The following is a 14015-nucleotide window of genomic DNA, read 5'->3' as shown; positions in this document are numbered from 1 at the left end:
GTAAATATGAAATTTGCAATTAGAATTAGTGTTGAATACTTTGTTTGAGTTTTACAGCTTCCGAGAGACAGGTAAACACATGAAATTACAGAAATCTCATTTCTTTATTATGATGTGGTCAATAATTTCAACTGTATAGTTTCAAAATCAGTTTAAAATAACCAAATTAATATCCAATGCATAACACATGTTATTAGACATGATAGAAATTAGTTTCATTGCCATTTTATTACTGAAATCTACCATGAATCCACCAAACCGTTGGAATCATAATTTGAATAATGCCGATTTTTTTTTTTTGATCAGTTATCCCAATCCTTGTAAAACATTACGAAACAGACAAACTGAGGGTGGGATTAAAACCAAGATTGTATTCCATGAACTAATGAATGTCAGAATCTGCATAGCCATTATCCAAACATCGATGAAATTACCATTAAACAAGTGGACCCGCTCTTAAAACGGCCCAAAAACATGCAAACCACTCACTGTGGCACCCCCTGATGGGGCAATATGAAAATGGCTTCATTAAATTAGAATTAATTCAGCAATTATTTCACAAAAGAAATACAAATGTTAAACTTGTTTGTATTAAATATGTGTAATGACATACAGTATTTACAGTAAAATAATTCACAATTTATTTCATCTGATAAATAGATTTAGGAAAAACAGGTCGCTTGGTCGTGAAAATATTCGGTGTTCCCAATTTTTAAAAATGACGCGGGCCCAATTACGTCCTTACCCGGGTCAAATTCAATCTCAGCAATATCTCATTTGAGGTTTGGGTTCGAAATACTGTCCCAGTGTGAGCGATCATATCTTATTTTGAAAGAGGAAGCACTACTGTCGCCCTCGCTACAACGACTGACTTGCCAAACAAAACCTAAGCTGCTTGCGGAAGCAACAAAAATAAATCGGGGTGATTCACAGAAGGTGAGTGGGAATTCAAATTGTCTTTCTCCGAAGCCAATAACTCGCCTCGTGACCCCAGCAAGAAAACGAACAGTCGTTTTTCGGAGATGGCTGTTTACCCGGTCGAATAACTTTTAGAAGGCGTTAGCTCGCCTCGAAGCTAACCGATTTTGACGCAAGACGAATGCTGTGCTTTTCAATCCGGAAGTTCATTGTGCACGGTCCATTCTTAACCGCGCTGCCTTGAAGACAGGTCGAGCAGGTCGGCGCCCTCAGCAGGCAGCGAGGAAGTGGTATCTTCGTGAACGCTTGAAAGCTTGAATCAACTTCAAAACCATGATGCCAACTTAGTTCTTTTACAATCAATTGCATTTTTGTACCGTACTTTGCTTACTTCTATCTAGAATATCGTCATCGCGATGGCACGTGCAATATACGTATCACAAAGAGGTGTGATAAACTGATACTTTCAAATGGAATTGTATGCATCTTTTCTGACCTTGACCGATCGGATGCAACCTTAAATGGGCATCACCATCCAATAGAAGAACAATATCCAGAGGCATTACCAACACTAAATAACAACGGTGTTACAATTAATTGGATAAGAACACATTGAGTCTGCCCATTTGGCCATATGAAAATGTGTATTTCTTTCACTAAATAATACGAATGTAATTTCTTGCAGTACAAGTTAAATATTGCAATAATATCTATCGTGTAATGTTCAACACCCAACTGTACGCTCAAATGTGTCATGCCCTGTGTGGTTTGTCCCAAGTAGGAGGAGCCGTTCTACCCTGTGGAAGTCACATGAATGAAAAGGATGAGGCCTGATCAACTAGGAGGCAGCTTAAGGAAACAGCCGCTGCATAGTGTGTGTCCCAGGGTGGGGGATTTCCGTTATCTGTAAAGCCCCCCTGTAGTCTCCCGCCCTGATTATATGCAATGAATAGTACCACTCCGTCCCCCACCATTAATGGGGACGTGGCGGTGGGCTATGTTTTGGTGCCATTCTTCCTCATCACCATCATTGGAATAGCTGTAGCAGTGGTAAGTCGGCAGATAACGTGATGTGAAAATAGTTTCTATTCCAGTAGTTGTCAAACTCTAAGCCAGCTAAAACATACTTAGCTCTCCAAGTACCTCCATCATGAACAAAATTAAAATACAGTAACTTAATTGTGTTAAAGGGCGGCCCGGTAGTCCAGTGGTTAGCACGTCGACTTCACAGTGCAGAGGTACCGGGTTCGATTCCAGCTCCGGCCTCCCTGTGTGGAGTTTGCATGTTCTCCCCGGGCCTGCGTGGGTTTTCTCCGGGTGCTCCGGTTTCCTCCCACATTCCAAAAACATGCGCTGCAGGCTGATTGAACACTCTAAATTGTCCCTAGGTGTGAGTGTGAGTGCGAATGGTTGTTCGTCTCTGTGTGCCCTGCGATTGGCTGGCAACCGATTCAGGGTGTCCCCCGCCTACTGCCCGAGGACAGCTGGGATAGGCTCCAGCACCCCCCGCGACCCTAGTGAGGATCAAGCGGCTCGGAAGATGAATGAATGAATGAATAATTGTGTTAATTATAAAAACAAAGGTAGAACATTAAGTCCTAAAATGTGGAGAAAATATTATTCGAAGCCATGATAACATTATAATTATACCTGTTAAAACAATAACATTGAGCTTCAAATAAGGAAAAGAAACAAATAATGACTCAATTAAAATGTATTGCAATTAAAATCAATAGAATTTTAACCCTGATGTTTAAAAACAAAGGGCCCCTATGACAAAGCAACCATTCATCTTCACACTCACACCTTTGCACAAATTATAGTCTTCAACTAACCTAACATGCATGTTTTTGCTTGCATTTATAGCACACCTGATATGTTTTTGAAAGACATTAATGTCTATTTTTGTCTTCTGTTTCAGGTCTTGTACGTTCGTAAGAAACAGAGGTAAAGATCCAGTCTCTCGCCTTGTTTACAATGGACCTATGATTCATGTCTCCTCGTCATCTGCGTTTTCCTCTTGCATGTTATTTTCTCAGACTTGACAGACTCCGCCATCAGTTGTTGCCAATTTACTCATATGACCCCTCAGAGGAGGTAAATGAAGCTGAACAAGAGATGCTGTGGCGAGAAGAGGACACTAGAGTAAGGCACACTTTTCTTTTTCACTGATACCTTGGGGGGTCTTTTTGATTGATAATGCACTTGTACAAATATATTTCTGTGTCATTTTTCTTGTCTGTGGTTTACCTTGGTTGCTTCATGCTTTCTGATGCGGCCAGGCTGTTAGACTTAGTTTCTCACAACTCGGTTCCTCTTATATGAAGGGAAAACAGCTGCAACAAGTTGAGAGAAGAAATCACAAAGAATGTTTCAGGGACTGTTTTATTTGCAAGCATAATATCAAGTTATGTTCAATTTTATGAGCACATGACTATGACTTGAGCTTGGATATTAGATGCTTTAAGAATCCACGTGCTAGGATTGATACCATCGAGTGACATCTATTTCAGCTATGTGAGAAGATGAAGCCAAGCATAAATTGCATTAGTTTTGGATAGCGATTGCAGGTTCACGATCTGGTCAACTAATTTCTTACTTTTAAATCCAGTGCCGCATAATAAGGAACTCATTGAAAAGTCTTGGTACCGAAAGTGCTAGTGCAATGCAGTAATGCGACAGTACCGGTAGTTATTGACACAGGTAGGGCTGGCCAGTATGGCTGTAAAGTTTTTTCAAGATCAAGGCTCGAATTTCTTTTTCATTTTTCTTTCAGAGCAGCTTTGCGTATCGGTGACATAATTTGAGGAGACATTTTCTAAATTATAGGGGTTTAAAATAAATACAATTATGAAAATATGACAAATGAGCCATTGGTTTTCTTCTTTTATTCACATTGTATATAACAACAAACTATTGTCTGAGCGATTAATTAAAAAAAAAAGAAAGAATATCTTAACCACGGCCAATCAGAACGTCCCACCGTTCACTATGTCAGATTGCCTGAGACAATGATTTGAGTGTTTGTTGAGTGAGGCTTTGAAGTCGAGGAGAGCTTTTTCCAGCTTCCATCGCCAGGTTGCACAGGATGCAACCTCAGTTTTTTTTTTAGTGTCACCATATAAAATTAGGGTACCTCCAAGAGCCCTGGCTTGTCCTTGTTGGGGTCCCAGGTGAATTCTGGCGAGAGGTGAGGTATATACCCTGGACTGCAACTGTGAGCTAAATGAGCTGTCTAATAGCAATTGGTAAATTTTGGTGTCAACAAAAAGGCCGTCAAAGTCATGTTGCAAACTCTTCTGCAGTAATTTTGTTACTTCAATGAACCCAGACCAAATCACAGCTATACGATTTATTGTGATGCAAATAGCACTGCATATTTGTTTGATTGTTTGTACATCTGCAGTACTTTGGCTGTTGTCCAAGTCTTGGCCCAACGCTTCAAAACAGTAGATGGCAGTGTTTGCTACACATGAGATAAAACAGTAAAACATAGCCACTCTATTTTAATCCTTATTTGCACTCAATTGCGGTATTGTGTTGTATGAAAATTAAAATCCTTGTAAAGTGAAAACAAATTGTCTGGATTTGACACATCACAGAGAAGAGATTGCTGTTAACAACCCTGCCAAAACTCATGCCTAAATCGAGATGTCCACTTTGACTACTACCGTGCATACAGTAATTGTCAACATTTAAATTTGAATGTAACACTGAAACGTTCTTTTCTTTTTGTTAGGTCGTTCAAGGTTGGGCAAGAAATTATCAGCAGCGTCGCCCTCTTCTGACCAAAGATGCCTGAAGAATCCAAACCGCGGCAATGCCAGAGAATACCTGCACTAACCGCAAGCATCGTCCTTTGTTTGTTTTGTGGGAGAACACCGCCGAGCCCCAAATCTTCAAGTGCAACAAGCAAGGCATAATTAGTAACATGTTGAAGGACGCATTCAACCTTGACCGTATTTAGATATTTAATCACAAGTGTTCACTGAATTTCATTGTCCAGTGTTAAAAGAGGTGCACCTTCTCTGGGACAGAACACATTTACTTCAGTCTTGAATAAGTGAGCTGTTAATGAATGGATATTTCATGTGAATTTCACATTCAATTTCACTCAAGGAATGTCCGGGCTCCGTTTTTGTTTTCATTTACACAGAAAACGAGGACGAGTTCCGATCTGTGATCTGGATCTTCAAGTGTTTTTTGCCAAATCCTGTGAGTCACGTGGAATCCATGAAAACGTCAATTTGAACAGAAACAAGATCCAGTGTTCTGTTTGAATGACTCCTGCTCCAAATATGTCCTGTGCGCAAGACGTGGCACCATCAAAGATACACCTCCAGCCAGAGATGAATGCCATTGTTCTGACTGTACCCACATTAACTTTATTGCGCTCAGCATGTTTGAAGCCACTCTGGACTGTGATGAGCTTGTTTGTGTGGGTGCATCACGTTTTAACAGTTTGATTCATTTGAACAAGTTATGCATTGCAATGGGGAGAGAGGAAATGTTTTGCGTGTTATTTGGTTGAATTGCGACACTCTTGTTGTGTTCCTCAAAATGTTTTTAACTGTACAATCATGCCAGAGTTGCACTTGTTGCTGAGCCACTGAGTTCCACTTGAACCCGAATGGACAAACTACTGATGTAAATTTGTCTGCACTGTTATGAAGCTTCATTTTTAAGTTTACTGGAAGGAGACCCTTTTTGTTGTCGTGTTTGCTGAAATAAGACTGGAAGGTGACTGCATTGTCCCTGCATCACATTCTAAGTCATGACTAGTGATTACACTGGCGGAGTGCTGACAGAAAATATACTTTGGGCCAAAACCCTGTTTTTTTAAATTGTCATTCATAAATGTACATGTAGATATTGCATTGAATGAAGTGATCCTCAAGCACCTGCGAACGTGTACTGATTAGATCTCTGACCCTAAATGCCCCAGCCAGTGTGTGGCTAAGAATTGAAAATATTAGTTGAGGTTCTTGCTTGAACAGACAAATCTCCAGATGTTTCCAGGTTGTGTGGCCGAAAAGGTAAAACGTTAAACGGTGAATTTTCAGGCTGAACCAGAAATGCACTACAATATAATCATTCCAGGCTAACTTAATTTTACCTCTAAACATTTGAATGGATGTCCAACTGCTCAATGTTTCAGTACTTTTTGCACAACTTATTGATCCTAACAGCATTGCAAAATACTTTTTCCCCCTAGGACGCCCGTTTCAATGCCTTTCTTTGAAACCTTCCAGTTTCTATATTTGCTGTAACCCTCTGACAGCCGTAAAACTCAAATATCTGTGGCTCTCTCCTGGGAAATCCTCTTAGCTTCGCATCGACAAGATTCAGTTGATATTCAGTGTCTTGGTGCTATGATGTCAAAACGTGAACAGCAGAGGATGATTTGAATACCAGTTGTCATAAAACCAGGAAAGCTCATTTTGGACCAAAAAAAAATGGTGAAACACGGAGCAGTTGGACATGAAGAGTTAAGACTACCGGTAGGTCAAATTCATTTCGCCTGTCAAGGTTTTAGTGAATTTAAGGTCTGTCCTGAAATTTCAGCCTCAATCCAAATATTGCCAGCTAGAATAGAACGAAGCATATCTCCAATTCCTGTTTTGAACAAATGAGAGAACAACGACAGAAAATTATCTTTATTGACCATTTCATCTCATACAAATTGTCGGGCACCATAGAAAATATATACATTGCACATTTATATACGGTGTCCATTAAAAAGAATGATCCCATCCTCAACAGTTTACAGTATATAAATGAACAGATGTAGATGTCAGTTTGTGACGTGCATCGGATTTTGCAGAAGATGGACAAAAAAAACACTTCATGGCAATTGTTGGGCAAAAAGCAGAAAAGGTATCCAACCTTAAAATGTTTCAGTGCACTAGAAGAAAAATAAAAACTTACGAAGCTACTACAGTCAGTGAACACAATTGTCAAGCTGACAAGTCTCCCTGACTTGCTTCTCTCACACACACGGACACACACCAGCCAGAATGCAAGGTTCAGGGCCGAGGCCTGTTTCAATCAGTTATAAAAAAAGAGGGGGGGGGGGGGGGAAAGTTTGTAATCAAAAGAAAACCTGTCTGACTCATGCCAGAGTACACATTAACACAAAAAACAGTTAAATGCACTGATATAAGCTCCTGAATGAGGTATGAATGTCCAGGAATGGTATAGTCACTTTGCCGTTTTCTGGGTTTATTACTGAGGTTGTAGCAGCTGAGGTGTGTGGAAGAACTGCCATGGGGCCACTTCACTGTTCTTTTTTGTTGCTGTTGCAGGAAGCAAAACACGTCTTTAAAAAGGTTTATTTCAACTAAGTAAGGTTATGGGAACCCCTCTCGGTGAATAAGTGGCCACAAGGTGGCCTAAAGGGGGGCAAAAAAAAAGAGCAGTACCGACTTTCAGTTTCATTATTAAACTGCTTACGGCTGTACAGTTTGTATTTCAGTTGACTGGGCGTGTGCGCAGGCAAAACCGTCTGTAAAAAGCTCCCTGAACAAACGACACTGATACTCTCGACCTGGAACCCTATGCTTTAAAATCGACAACACTTGAAAAGAAGCAGCACACACGTCAATGGTATGAAACTGGAAAGTAACAAAACTAAAAAATCAAATAAAACTAGAGAACTAGTTGTCTCCCCCACTACACATCAATGACAGAGGAGGCCGTTTGATAAGCTAAAACCTAAAATGTCCTACATGAAGGATCTTTCTACTTGTGAGCAGTGACACCGGGAAGGAGGGGTAAAAAAAAAGTATACATACCACCAGTGACATATTGTCATCCTAAACACTGAAGCTCAACTCCATCTAGCGTACGATGCGAAGGATAGGTTAACCACATCACAAACACAAGTATTGGTAAAAATCACCTTTGTCCTGTACAAAACAGAAACTCTACAGGACCTACCATCTCAGACGCAGGTATAATCAGTAAGCAATATTGAGTAAATAGAAAACAAACAAAAAAAGAGACTACAAACCATCTTTCAGCATTAAAGAAAATACACTAGCCCACCTTCTCCAATATAAAAGACTCGTGATATCATGACATGGAGAAAAAGGCTGTCGTCCGTCATGTGAGACTTAGATCTAGGCTTGCGCAAGGTCCAACGTTTTCATCCAGTGCTGTTGCATGAGAAATGTACTGTGTTGGCCCTCACTTGAGCCGAGGGCCCTGTCGGGAATAGTGGCCATGAAAGTGGCACCGGTGTTGCAGATACAGTCCAGTTATGGTTGACAGTAAGTCAGTATGTTGAGTGAGGTAACATGCGTTGTTGGTATTACTGGTCCTCTTCCTCCTCTTCTTCTTCTTCTTCCTGCTCCGATGACTCCTGTGATGCCTTCTCTTCCTTATCCTAAAATGGGACGGGTGGGGGAAGAAAAAAGAAAACACTTCAGCCTGTGCTCAAAAGAAATGCTGACTCAAGTTTCAACATGTCTTTCGTATGAGAGGATCAATGTCTGTCCTCAATCTTGACTAACAAAACTGTGGCGTGAAGGCGACCAGGGGAGGGGCCAGTGACTCATGATGGTGGACTGATGAGTCACAATGAAGCATCCAGTTTGCTTCACTCCCAACTGGCTCTGTTCATTCATAAAAATAAGTGCGGGGTAACTCCGGGTCATTTCTCCATGTGACTAATGTGATCCAGGCGCCTCCACCACTCGTGCACATAACACACTTTTACTACAAAACCACATCAACTTCCTTGATGGGAGCAACATGCTCCTGGAGTGCTGGTGTCAACTTTTATGTCGCTATAGAAAACAGAGATGCTCACGTGGTAGTTTAATTAAAACAAAAAGATGTTTTTTCGAGGCGGCGGGAATTACATTATTACATTTATTTCCTATGTTCTGACGAGCAAACTTGCACGGTAAAGTGGTTGAAAACTGTCATCAAAAGCGACAACAAATTTGGGACCTTGGATAGAGAAGCATAACGAGCCCTGCGGCGTTTGTATTTGAGCAACAACTGTCCAATGCATGTGACTGACCTTCAACCTATTTCACCATAATTGAGTCAGAGAGTCAAACTTGGATTGCTACTTTTATAAATTACCCGGCCAATTTCAAGACAAGCAGCAGCGATTGTCATCAGTCAAAGTGAAATACTTGGGGAAAAAAAGTGACTCATCTTGAAGGATTTTGGCACGCATGTGTGGAAAACATTGTGCCCTTAATTCACTACTACTTCTAATTCAGTTAGGGCAGAAAGATTGCTACCTCCTTCTTGGGTCTGCCTCTGCGTTTCACACCAGGAGCAGATTCTGCCTTTGTCTTGGGGGAGAGAAAAAAAAAGTGTGATTATATCAAGTGCAGTGCAAAAGTTGACTTTCAGTGCCATCATGCAAATGAGGCTGAGGTTGAGCCCCATATTATGGTTTACCATATCAAAATGAAAACGACGGGAAAAAGGGGGTTTGCGGTAAGAGCCTGGAAATTAAAACAACAGTAATCTTGTTTGTCTCAAAGGGCAATGTGCATTTGAAAGGCGAAATAATGTTTATTGTTTTAGCGACTGGCTGCCTCCAGGTGGCAGCAGAGCCCGATCAAGGAGATTTCGACAAGGGGCACTGGGTTCATTGACTATTATCTGGAAGGCCAACAGGAAGTGCACACAGGGCACTCCAGTTCGCTGGCCACCTGGTCTGTGGCTCAAAGACAGCTGGTGGAAGTGAGCGTGAACATAAACCCTCAGCCACTTGGCCTTCCTTGCTAACCCTATCTCACCAACGCCGGCGTGAGCATTTGCCTTCCCTCACACGTACAGTAGCGGCGAGGACAATGCACACGGGAGCACTAGAGGGTTCAGGGCGAGGGAGAAAATCAGCTGTTGCTATGGAGACAACAGGCTGAGAAGAACTTGGACTGTGTGCCGGGTGGGGGCAGTGGGGTGGTGTTTGATGTCAGAGTGGAAACGCTATTGCGGCCTCTGCAGCGACGTCGCCGTTTGCATGACATGCTGCAGAATGCGGCAGGACAGGAAGTACACTGCAAGCATCACTCTGTCGTTCCTGTCAAAAAAACGCTATTTACAATCGGAAAGCCACGCATGACCATTTCGGACAGGGGACGGGACGGGGGAGAATTGTCAAGCAAACATTTCTCCCAGACATCCTTGACAGGGTTTAGATGCCAGGAAATAGTCCAAAATCAGAATTCAGGGGTTGGCTGGCCTTAGTAGGTTGTGGTAATGACGTGGTCATCAAGGCTGAGCTTCCGCTGAAGTCGTTACTTTGCTGCCATGCGATGTGATACAGACGTGACAAACGTACTTTGCCCTTGCTGGTGGGCTTGTTTCTGCTGCCCTTGGGTCGTCCTCTGGGCCTCTTCGGAGTCGGGGATCCGCTGGGCTCCTGAGGATCGGGACACTGGTGTTGAGAAAAACAAAAGGGAAAACCACAGTAAATGAGTGATGAATGAGTTGCAAACAATTTACTCTGTGCTCGTAAATGTACGGTCAAGGACTGCAATGAAACAGACACGCCTCAATGTTCCTACACTGCAAAACTTAAAGCGTAAAAAGAATTATGCATTTGATTAAAGGACCATCTCCTTTTGTGTTCTTGTGTCAACCTGCATTTGTGATCCAGTTTACGTCGAATCATCTCCGATTGGATTTCGAGCTTGTTTACTACTGCACCTCTTCGCCACCAAAGCAATTCAATACACTATGCGGCGTGACGGCCATACGAGCCACTCTCAACCTTGCAATGTCAGCCATTGCATAAGGAGTGGAGGTGGGGTCTTAGAGGGTTAAAACTGGTTTGGGGGGGTGTTGGGTTACAAGTTCCTGACCAACACAGGAAGTTTGTTGATGGGAATTGTCTACACCTCCCATTAATCATGGCTGAAGCACACATTAAAATTGGGATTCATAAGGAGCTCCAAAAAAAATAAATAAATGAAGAGTTGCATTTCATGTGACGCTTGAAATGTACCACGAGCGGGACACGTTAATGCGACACATTTTTCATAATGCGTGGCTGTGTTGCAACCAAAAAACTGACGAGTCATACAAATTTGACGCACTTCTCAGAAAATGTGCAACTAAAAGTTTTAGTTACCTGAGGAAGCTTGCGGGGTCTTCCACGCCCCCTCTTCTCTACCGTCTCCTTCTCCTTGGATGACACTGTCCCCTTGTCGCTCATATTTACTTCTCACACCTAGGAAATAGAAACCACACCTGGTCAGAGTCGCTTGAGAGACAAACGCTCTGAGCTCACTTAAATGGGGGGTGGGGGATGGGTGGTGGTGGAGGAGGAGAAGGGGAGGGGGGGGGCAGCGGCGGCGGCAAAAAAGGCGCAAAACCACGACGCATCCACCACTTAAATCGACGCTTCCAAGAGGCTCCATTCCAGTCCCGCGTGCGCCCCAAAGAGCAGCCCGCGCCGCCTGGCGGATCTCTGTCGGACCGGTTTGCATGGTGCAGCCAAAGGCTACAGGCCTCACAGTTGCGTTCAAATACCGACCGCATCCCGAGGCCCACGCATGTTTGCACCCCACTGGTACACACAATAACCCGGGAACGCTTGGTGTGCGGTTTCCGTGTCGTACCATTCTCACATTTACACACAAATGTAAAGAATAAAGGAAGACGCCCCGACCCCCCCCCCCCCCCCAAAAAAAAATGAGCCGGAGAGTGCGAACGAGCCAGCGAAGCGCGCGTCGTGTTTTGTGGCGGGGCAACGGCATACAATAGGCGGCTTCTCATTGAAAGCATGTCGCTTCCTCTCACTGGAGCAATTGAAAACCGTCTCAAATCGTTGTGAGGGTGCATAGCTACATGCAAAATGTGCACTCACCTCTGCCGCTCAAGTTTAACCTCCAGCCTGAATTACACAGCGAAATATCCCCTTTAAGCCCGGTGCTTATACCCAGTTAAAGAGCCCTGCACCGACCTACAAAGCGCCGTGTTCAGTCGACACACAAACACTCAGCCCGCCCCTTTAAAACCAAGATCATGAAGCAACAAAAGCAACTTAGCATTGAGGAAGAGTTATTTTTACGGATACGACGCGTTTTCCTACCAGCAGTTTAAGCGGTATATTCCAACGTGGTCCTAAAAATAGCATGTGCGTCTCCTCTCCGGCAGATAAAGGAAAAGGCGCCAGTCAGGAGGCGTTTGGGGGCAATATAAAGAGCCGCCCTCATGGGAGCAGGAGGACTGGGGGCGGAGATATGATAAGTGGGCCACCAACGGCACTAGACCGGCGCGACCCCCAATACCGCCTCTCACAGTACAGATGTCCAAGGTTCCATTCCAGCCCCCGATCTTCCTGTGTGGAATTTGCATGTTCTCCTCGTGCCTGTGTGGATTTACTCCAGGTACCCATTCAAAATCACACACGGACTGAACACCCAAAAGTGTCCCTAGGTGTGAGGATGAGCAGCTCAGATAATTGATGAATAGATGTTTTCATGGTTATTAGCTCGCTTAGTCACAGGTTTATTGGTTAATTGTTAGTCTTGACGAATTTCAGACTTCGCAGTGAAGGCCAGGGAGAGGGCTGAAATATCTATTATTGTACTATATAATTTGGTGACAGAAAGTAGACGAGACTTTAGACCAGGTAAAATCAGGTCTATGTTGTGGCGCAGGTTCTGTAATACATACACATATATATATATATATATAGCATGTCTCAAATATATATATATATATATATATATATGTAGTATATATATATATATATATGTAGTATATATATATACACACATATACATATATCCGGCTGGATTACTGTAATGCACTTTACTTTGGAGTCAGCCAATCCTCCATTAAGCATCTCCAGCTGGTCCAGAATGCTGCTGCTCGCCTCTTGACTGGTACTCGTAAGAGGGAGCACATAACTCCTACTCTGGCATCCCTTCACTGGCTATCGATACATTTTAGAGTTCTTTTTAAGATCCTATAATTTGTTTTCAAATGTTTAAATGGCCTCGTGCCACCTTACGTCTCTGAGCTCATCCGCCCCTAAACACCTGCACCTCAGGTGTGCGGACTCGACATTATTAGAAGTACCAAGAACTAAGCGAAGGCTCAGAGGGGATCGAGCCTTTTCCGTTGCTGGTCCCACTCTTTGGAATGACCTACCACTGAACCTTCGGCAAACCCCCTCGGTGCCCATCTTTAAAACTCATCTCAAAACCCATTTGTATACATGTCATGACTTGGTTTGGGACCAACAGGTGGCACTGTAGAGCCCCCCCCCCCCCCCTGCAGCTGCACACCCATTGGCCGTTATGTAATTATTAGTTGTATCAAAGGACTACCTCCCAAACACTCAGTGTTGGGTCGTTGTTGCTGTTGGCTACTGTCGCGTTAGTTTGTTTGTTGCCGTTTCTTTGCTGCTGTCATTTTTGTTTGTTCAGTCATGTTTCAGTCAAGTTTTGGTCATTGTTATGTTTTATCTTCAGTCATGTGTTTGTTTGATACTTTGGACTTTGTTTGTTTTGGATTTAGTTTTCTCTGTTTTAATACAATTCATGAAGTACACCCTGCTGCTCCCTCTTGCCTGCTTTTTGGGGTCCACCATCACCTCGCAAATGTGACTAAAACAGCAATGAAATGAGGATTGCAGTATATCTATTGTATCTTATAATTTTGCAATGACGGAAGTGCGGTTAAAATAATGATAACAAAGTGGCAGACTGAAATAATGCCGTATGAATGATGAATGGCAGCTAGCCGCTGGCGTACGATGAATGATGGACCGGTGAAATTTACTCATGTGCACACAACTGGAAAACTCCAAAACCATTAGCAGATTTACTACACTTGCACCGGGCCTGAAAAACCTTACACTCAGTCATGTTTTGGTTGCAGATTTTGACAATAAGACTTGCTGTTCTTTTATTCCTCCAGTAAAATTAGCACCCTTTGTCTTCTGTCTTTAAATGACGTCTCTCTCCATATCCACACGTATATGAAAGGGTTATTGTAACGTTTCACTGCTCAACATTGTGCATGTAGTAAGTGAAAGCATTTACTGAAGCTCTCGTACAGTCAGTATCTGTAAAAACCTTTACCTCACACCTCCGACTCAATGCCGACGACTT

The 14015-nt window shown here is 42.9% G+C and overlaps 2 protein-coding genes across 7 annotated transcripts; one reads left to right on the top strand and one right to left on the bottom strand.

Moving 5' to 3' along the window:
• The first annotated feature begins 823 nt into the window (after window positions 1-823).
• Window positions 824-7918, top strand: smim29 (small integral membrane protein 29). 2 transcript variants are annotated; one of them, XM_052057299.1, is made up of 5 exons: window positions 824-936; window positions 1700-1968; window positions 2840-2865; window positions 2958-3063; window positions 4658-7918. In XM_052057299.1, the coding sequence occupies exons 2-5, from the start codon at window positions 1864-1866 to the stop codon at window positions 4718-4720; spliced, it is 300 nt and encodes a 99-aa protein (XP_051913259.1). In that variant the 5' UTR covers window positions 824-936; window positions 1700-1863; the 3' UTR covers window positions 4721-7918. The 2 variants fall into 2 exon arrangements, with proteins under 2 accessions (XP_051913259.1, XP_051913261.1); XM_052057301.1 differs by having other exon boundaries at window positions 840-936; window positions 1697-1968.
• hmga1a (high mobility group AT-hook 1a) lies at window positions 6561-12140 on the bottom strand. Of its 5 annotated transcripts, none has more exons than XM_052057296.1 (5): window positions 11984-12140; window positions 11021-11119; window positions 10229-10309; window positions 9177-9230; window positions 6561-8305 (listed from the first exon to the last, which is right to left on the bottom strand). In XM_052057296.1, the coding sequence occupies exons 2-5, from the start codon at window positions 11102-11104 to the stop codon at window positions 8231-8233; spliced, it is 294 nt and encodes a 97-aa protein (XP_051913256.1). In that variant the 5' UTR covers window positions 11105-11119; window positions 11984-12140; the 3' UTR covers window positions 6561-8230. The 5 variants fall into 5 exon arrangements, with proteins under 5 accessions (XP_051913256.1, XP_051913254.1, XP_051913257.1 ...); XM_052057294.1 differs by having other exon boundaries at window positions 10229-10324; window positions 11984-12139; XM_052057297.1 differs by lacking the exon at window positions 11984-12140 and adding an exon at window positions 11759-11942.
• Between the last annotated feature and the right edge of the window lie 1875 nt (window positions 12141-14015).

The sequence above is a fragment of the Hippocampus zosterae genome, chromosome 2, assembly GCF_025434085.1.
Source record: "Hippocampus zosterae strain Florida chromosome 2, ASM2543408v3, whole genome shotgun sequence".
NCBI classification, from domain to species: Eukaryota; Metazoa; Chordata; class Actinopteri; order Syngnathiformes; family Syngnathidae; genus Hippocampus; species Hippocampus zosterae.
This window is presented reverse-complemented; position numbering and strand designations above follow the sequence as displayed.

Bases quoted from the DNA above. Each gene is read 5' to 3' on its own strand.
- hmga1a (XM_052057294.1), bottom strand. From the start codon at position 11,104: ATGAGCGACAAGGGGACAGTGTCATCCAAGGAGAAGGAGACGGTAGAG. The intron at 10,325-11,020 runs GTAACTAAAACT...TCTCAACACCAG, and splicing joins GACCCCGCAAGCTTCCTCAG to TGTCCCGATCCTCAGGAGCC. The intron at 8,306-9,176 runs GTAGCAATCTTT...GTCCCATTTTAG, and splicing joins GAGGCAGACCCAAGAAGGAG to GATAAGGAAGAGAAGGCATC.
- smim29 (XM_052057299.1), top strand. From the start codon at position 1,864: ATGAATAGTACCACTCCGTCCCCCACCATTAATGGGGACGTGGCGGTG. The intron at 1,969-2,839 runs GTAAGTCGGCAG...CTTCTGTTTCAG, and splicing joins TTGGAATAGCTGTAGCAGTG to GTCTTGTACGTTCGTAAGAA. The intron at 3,064-4,657 runs GTAAGGCACACT...TCTTTTTGTTAG, and splicing joins GGCGAGAAGAGGACACTAGA to GTCGTTCAAGGTTGGGCAAG.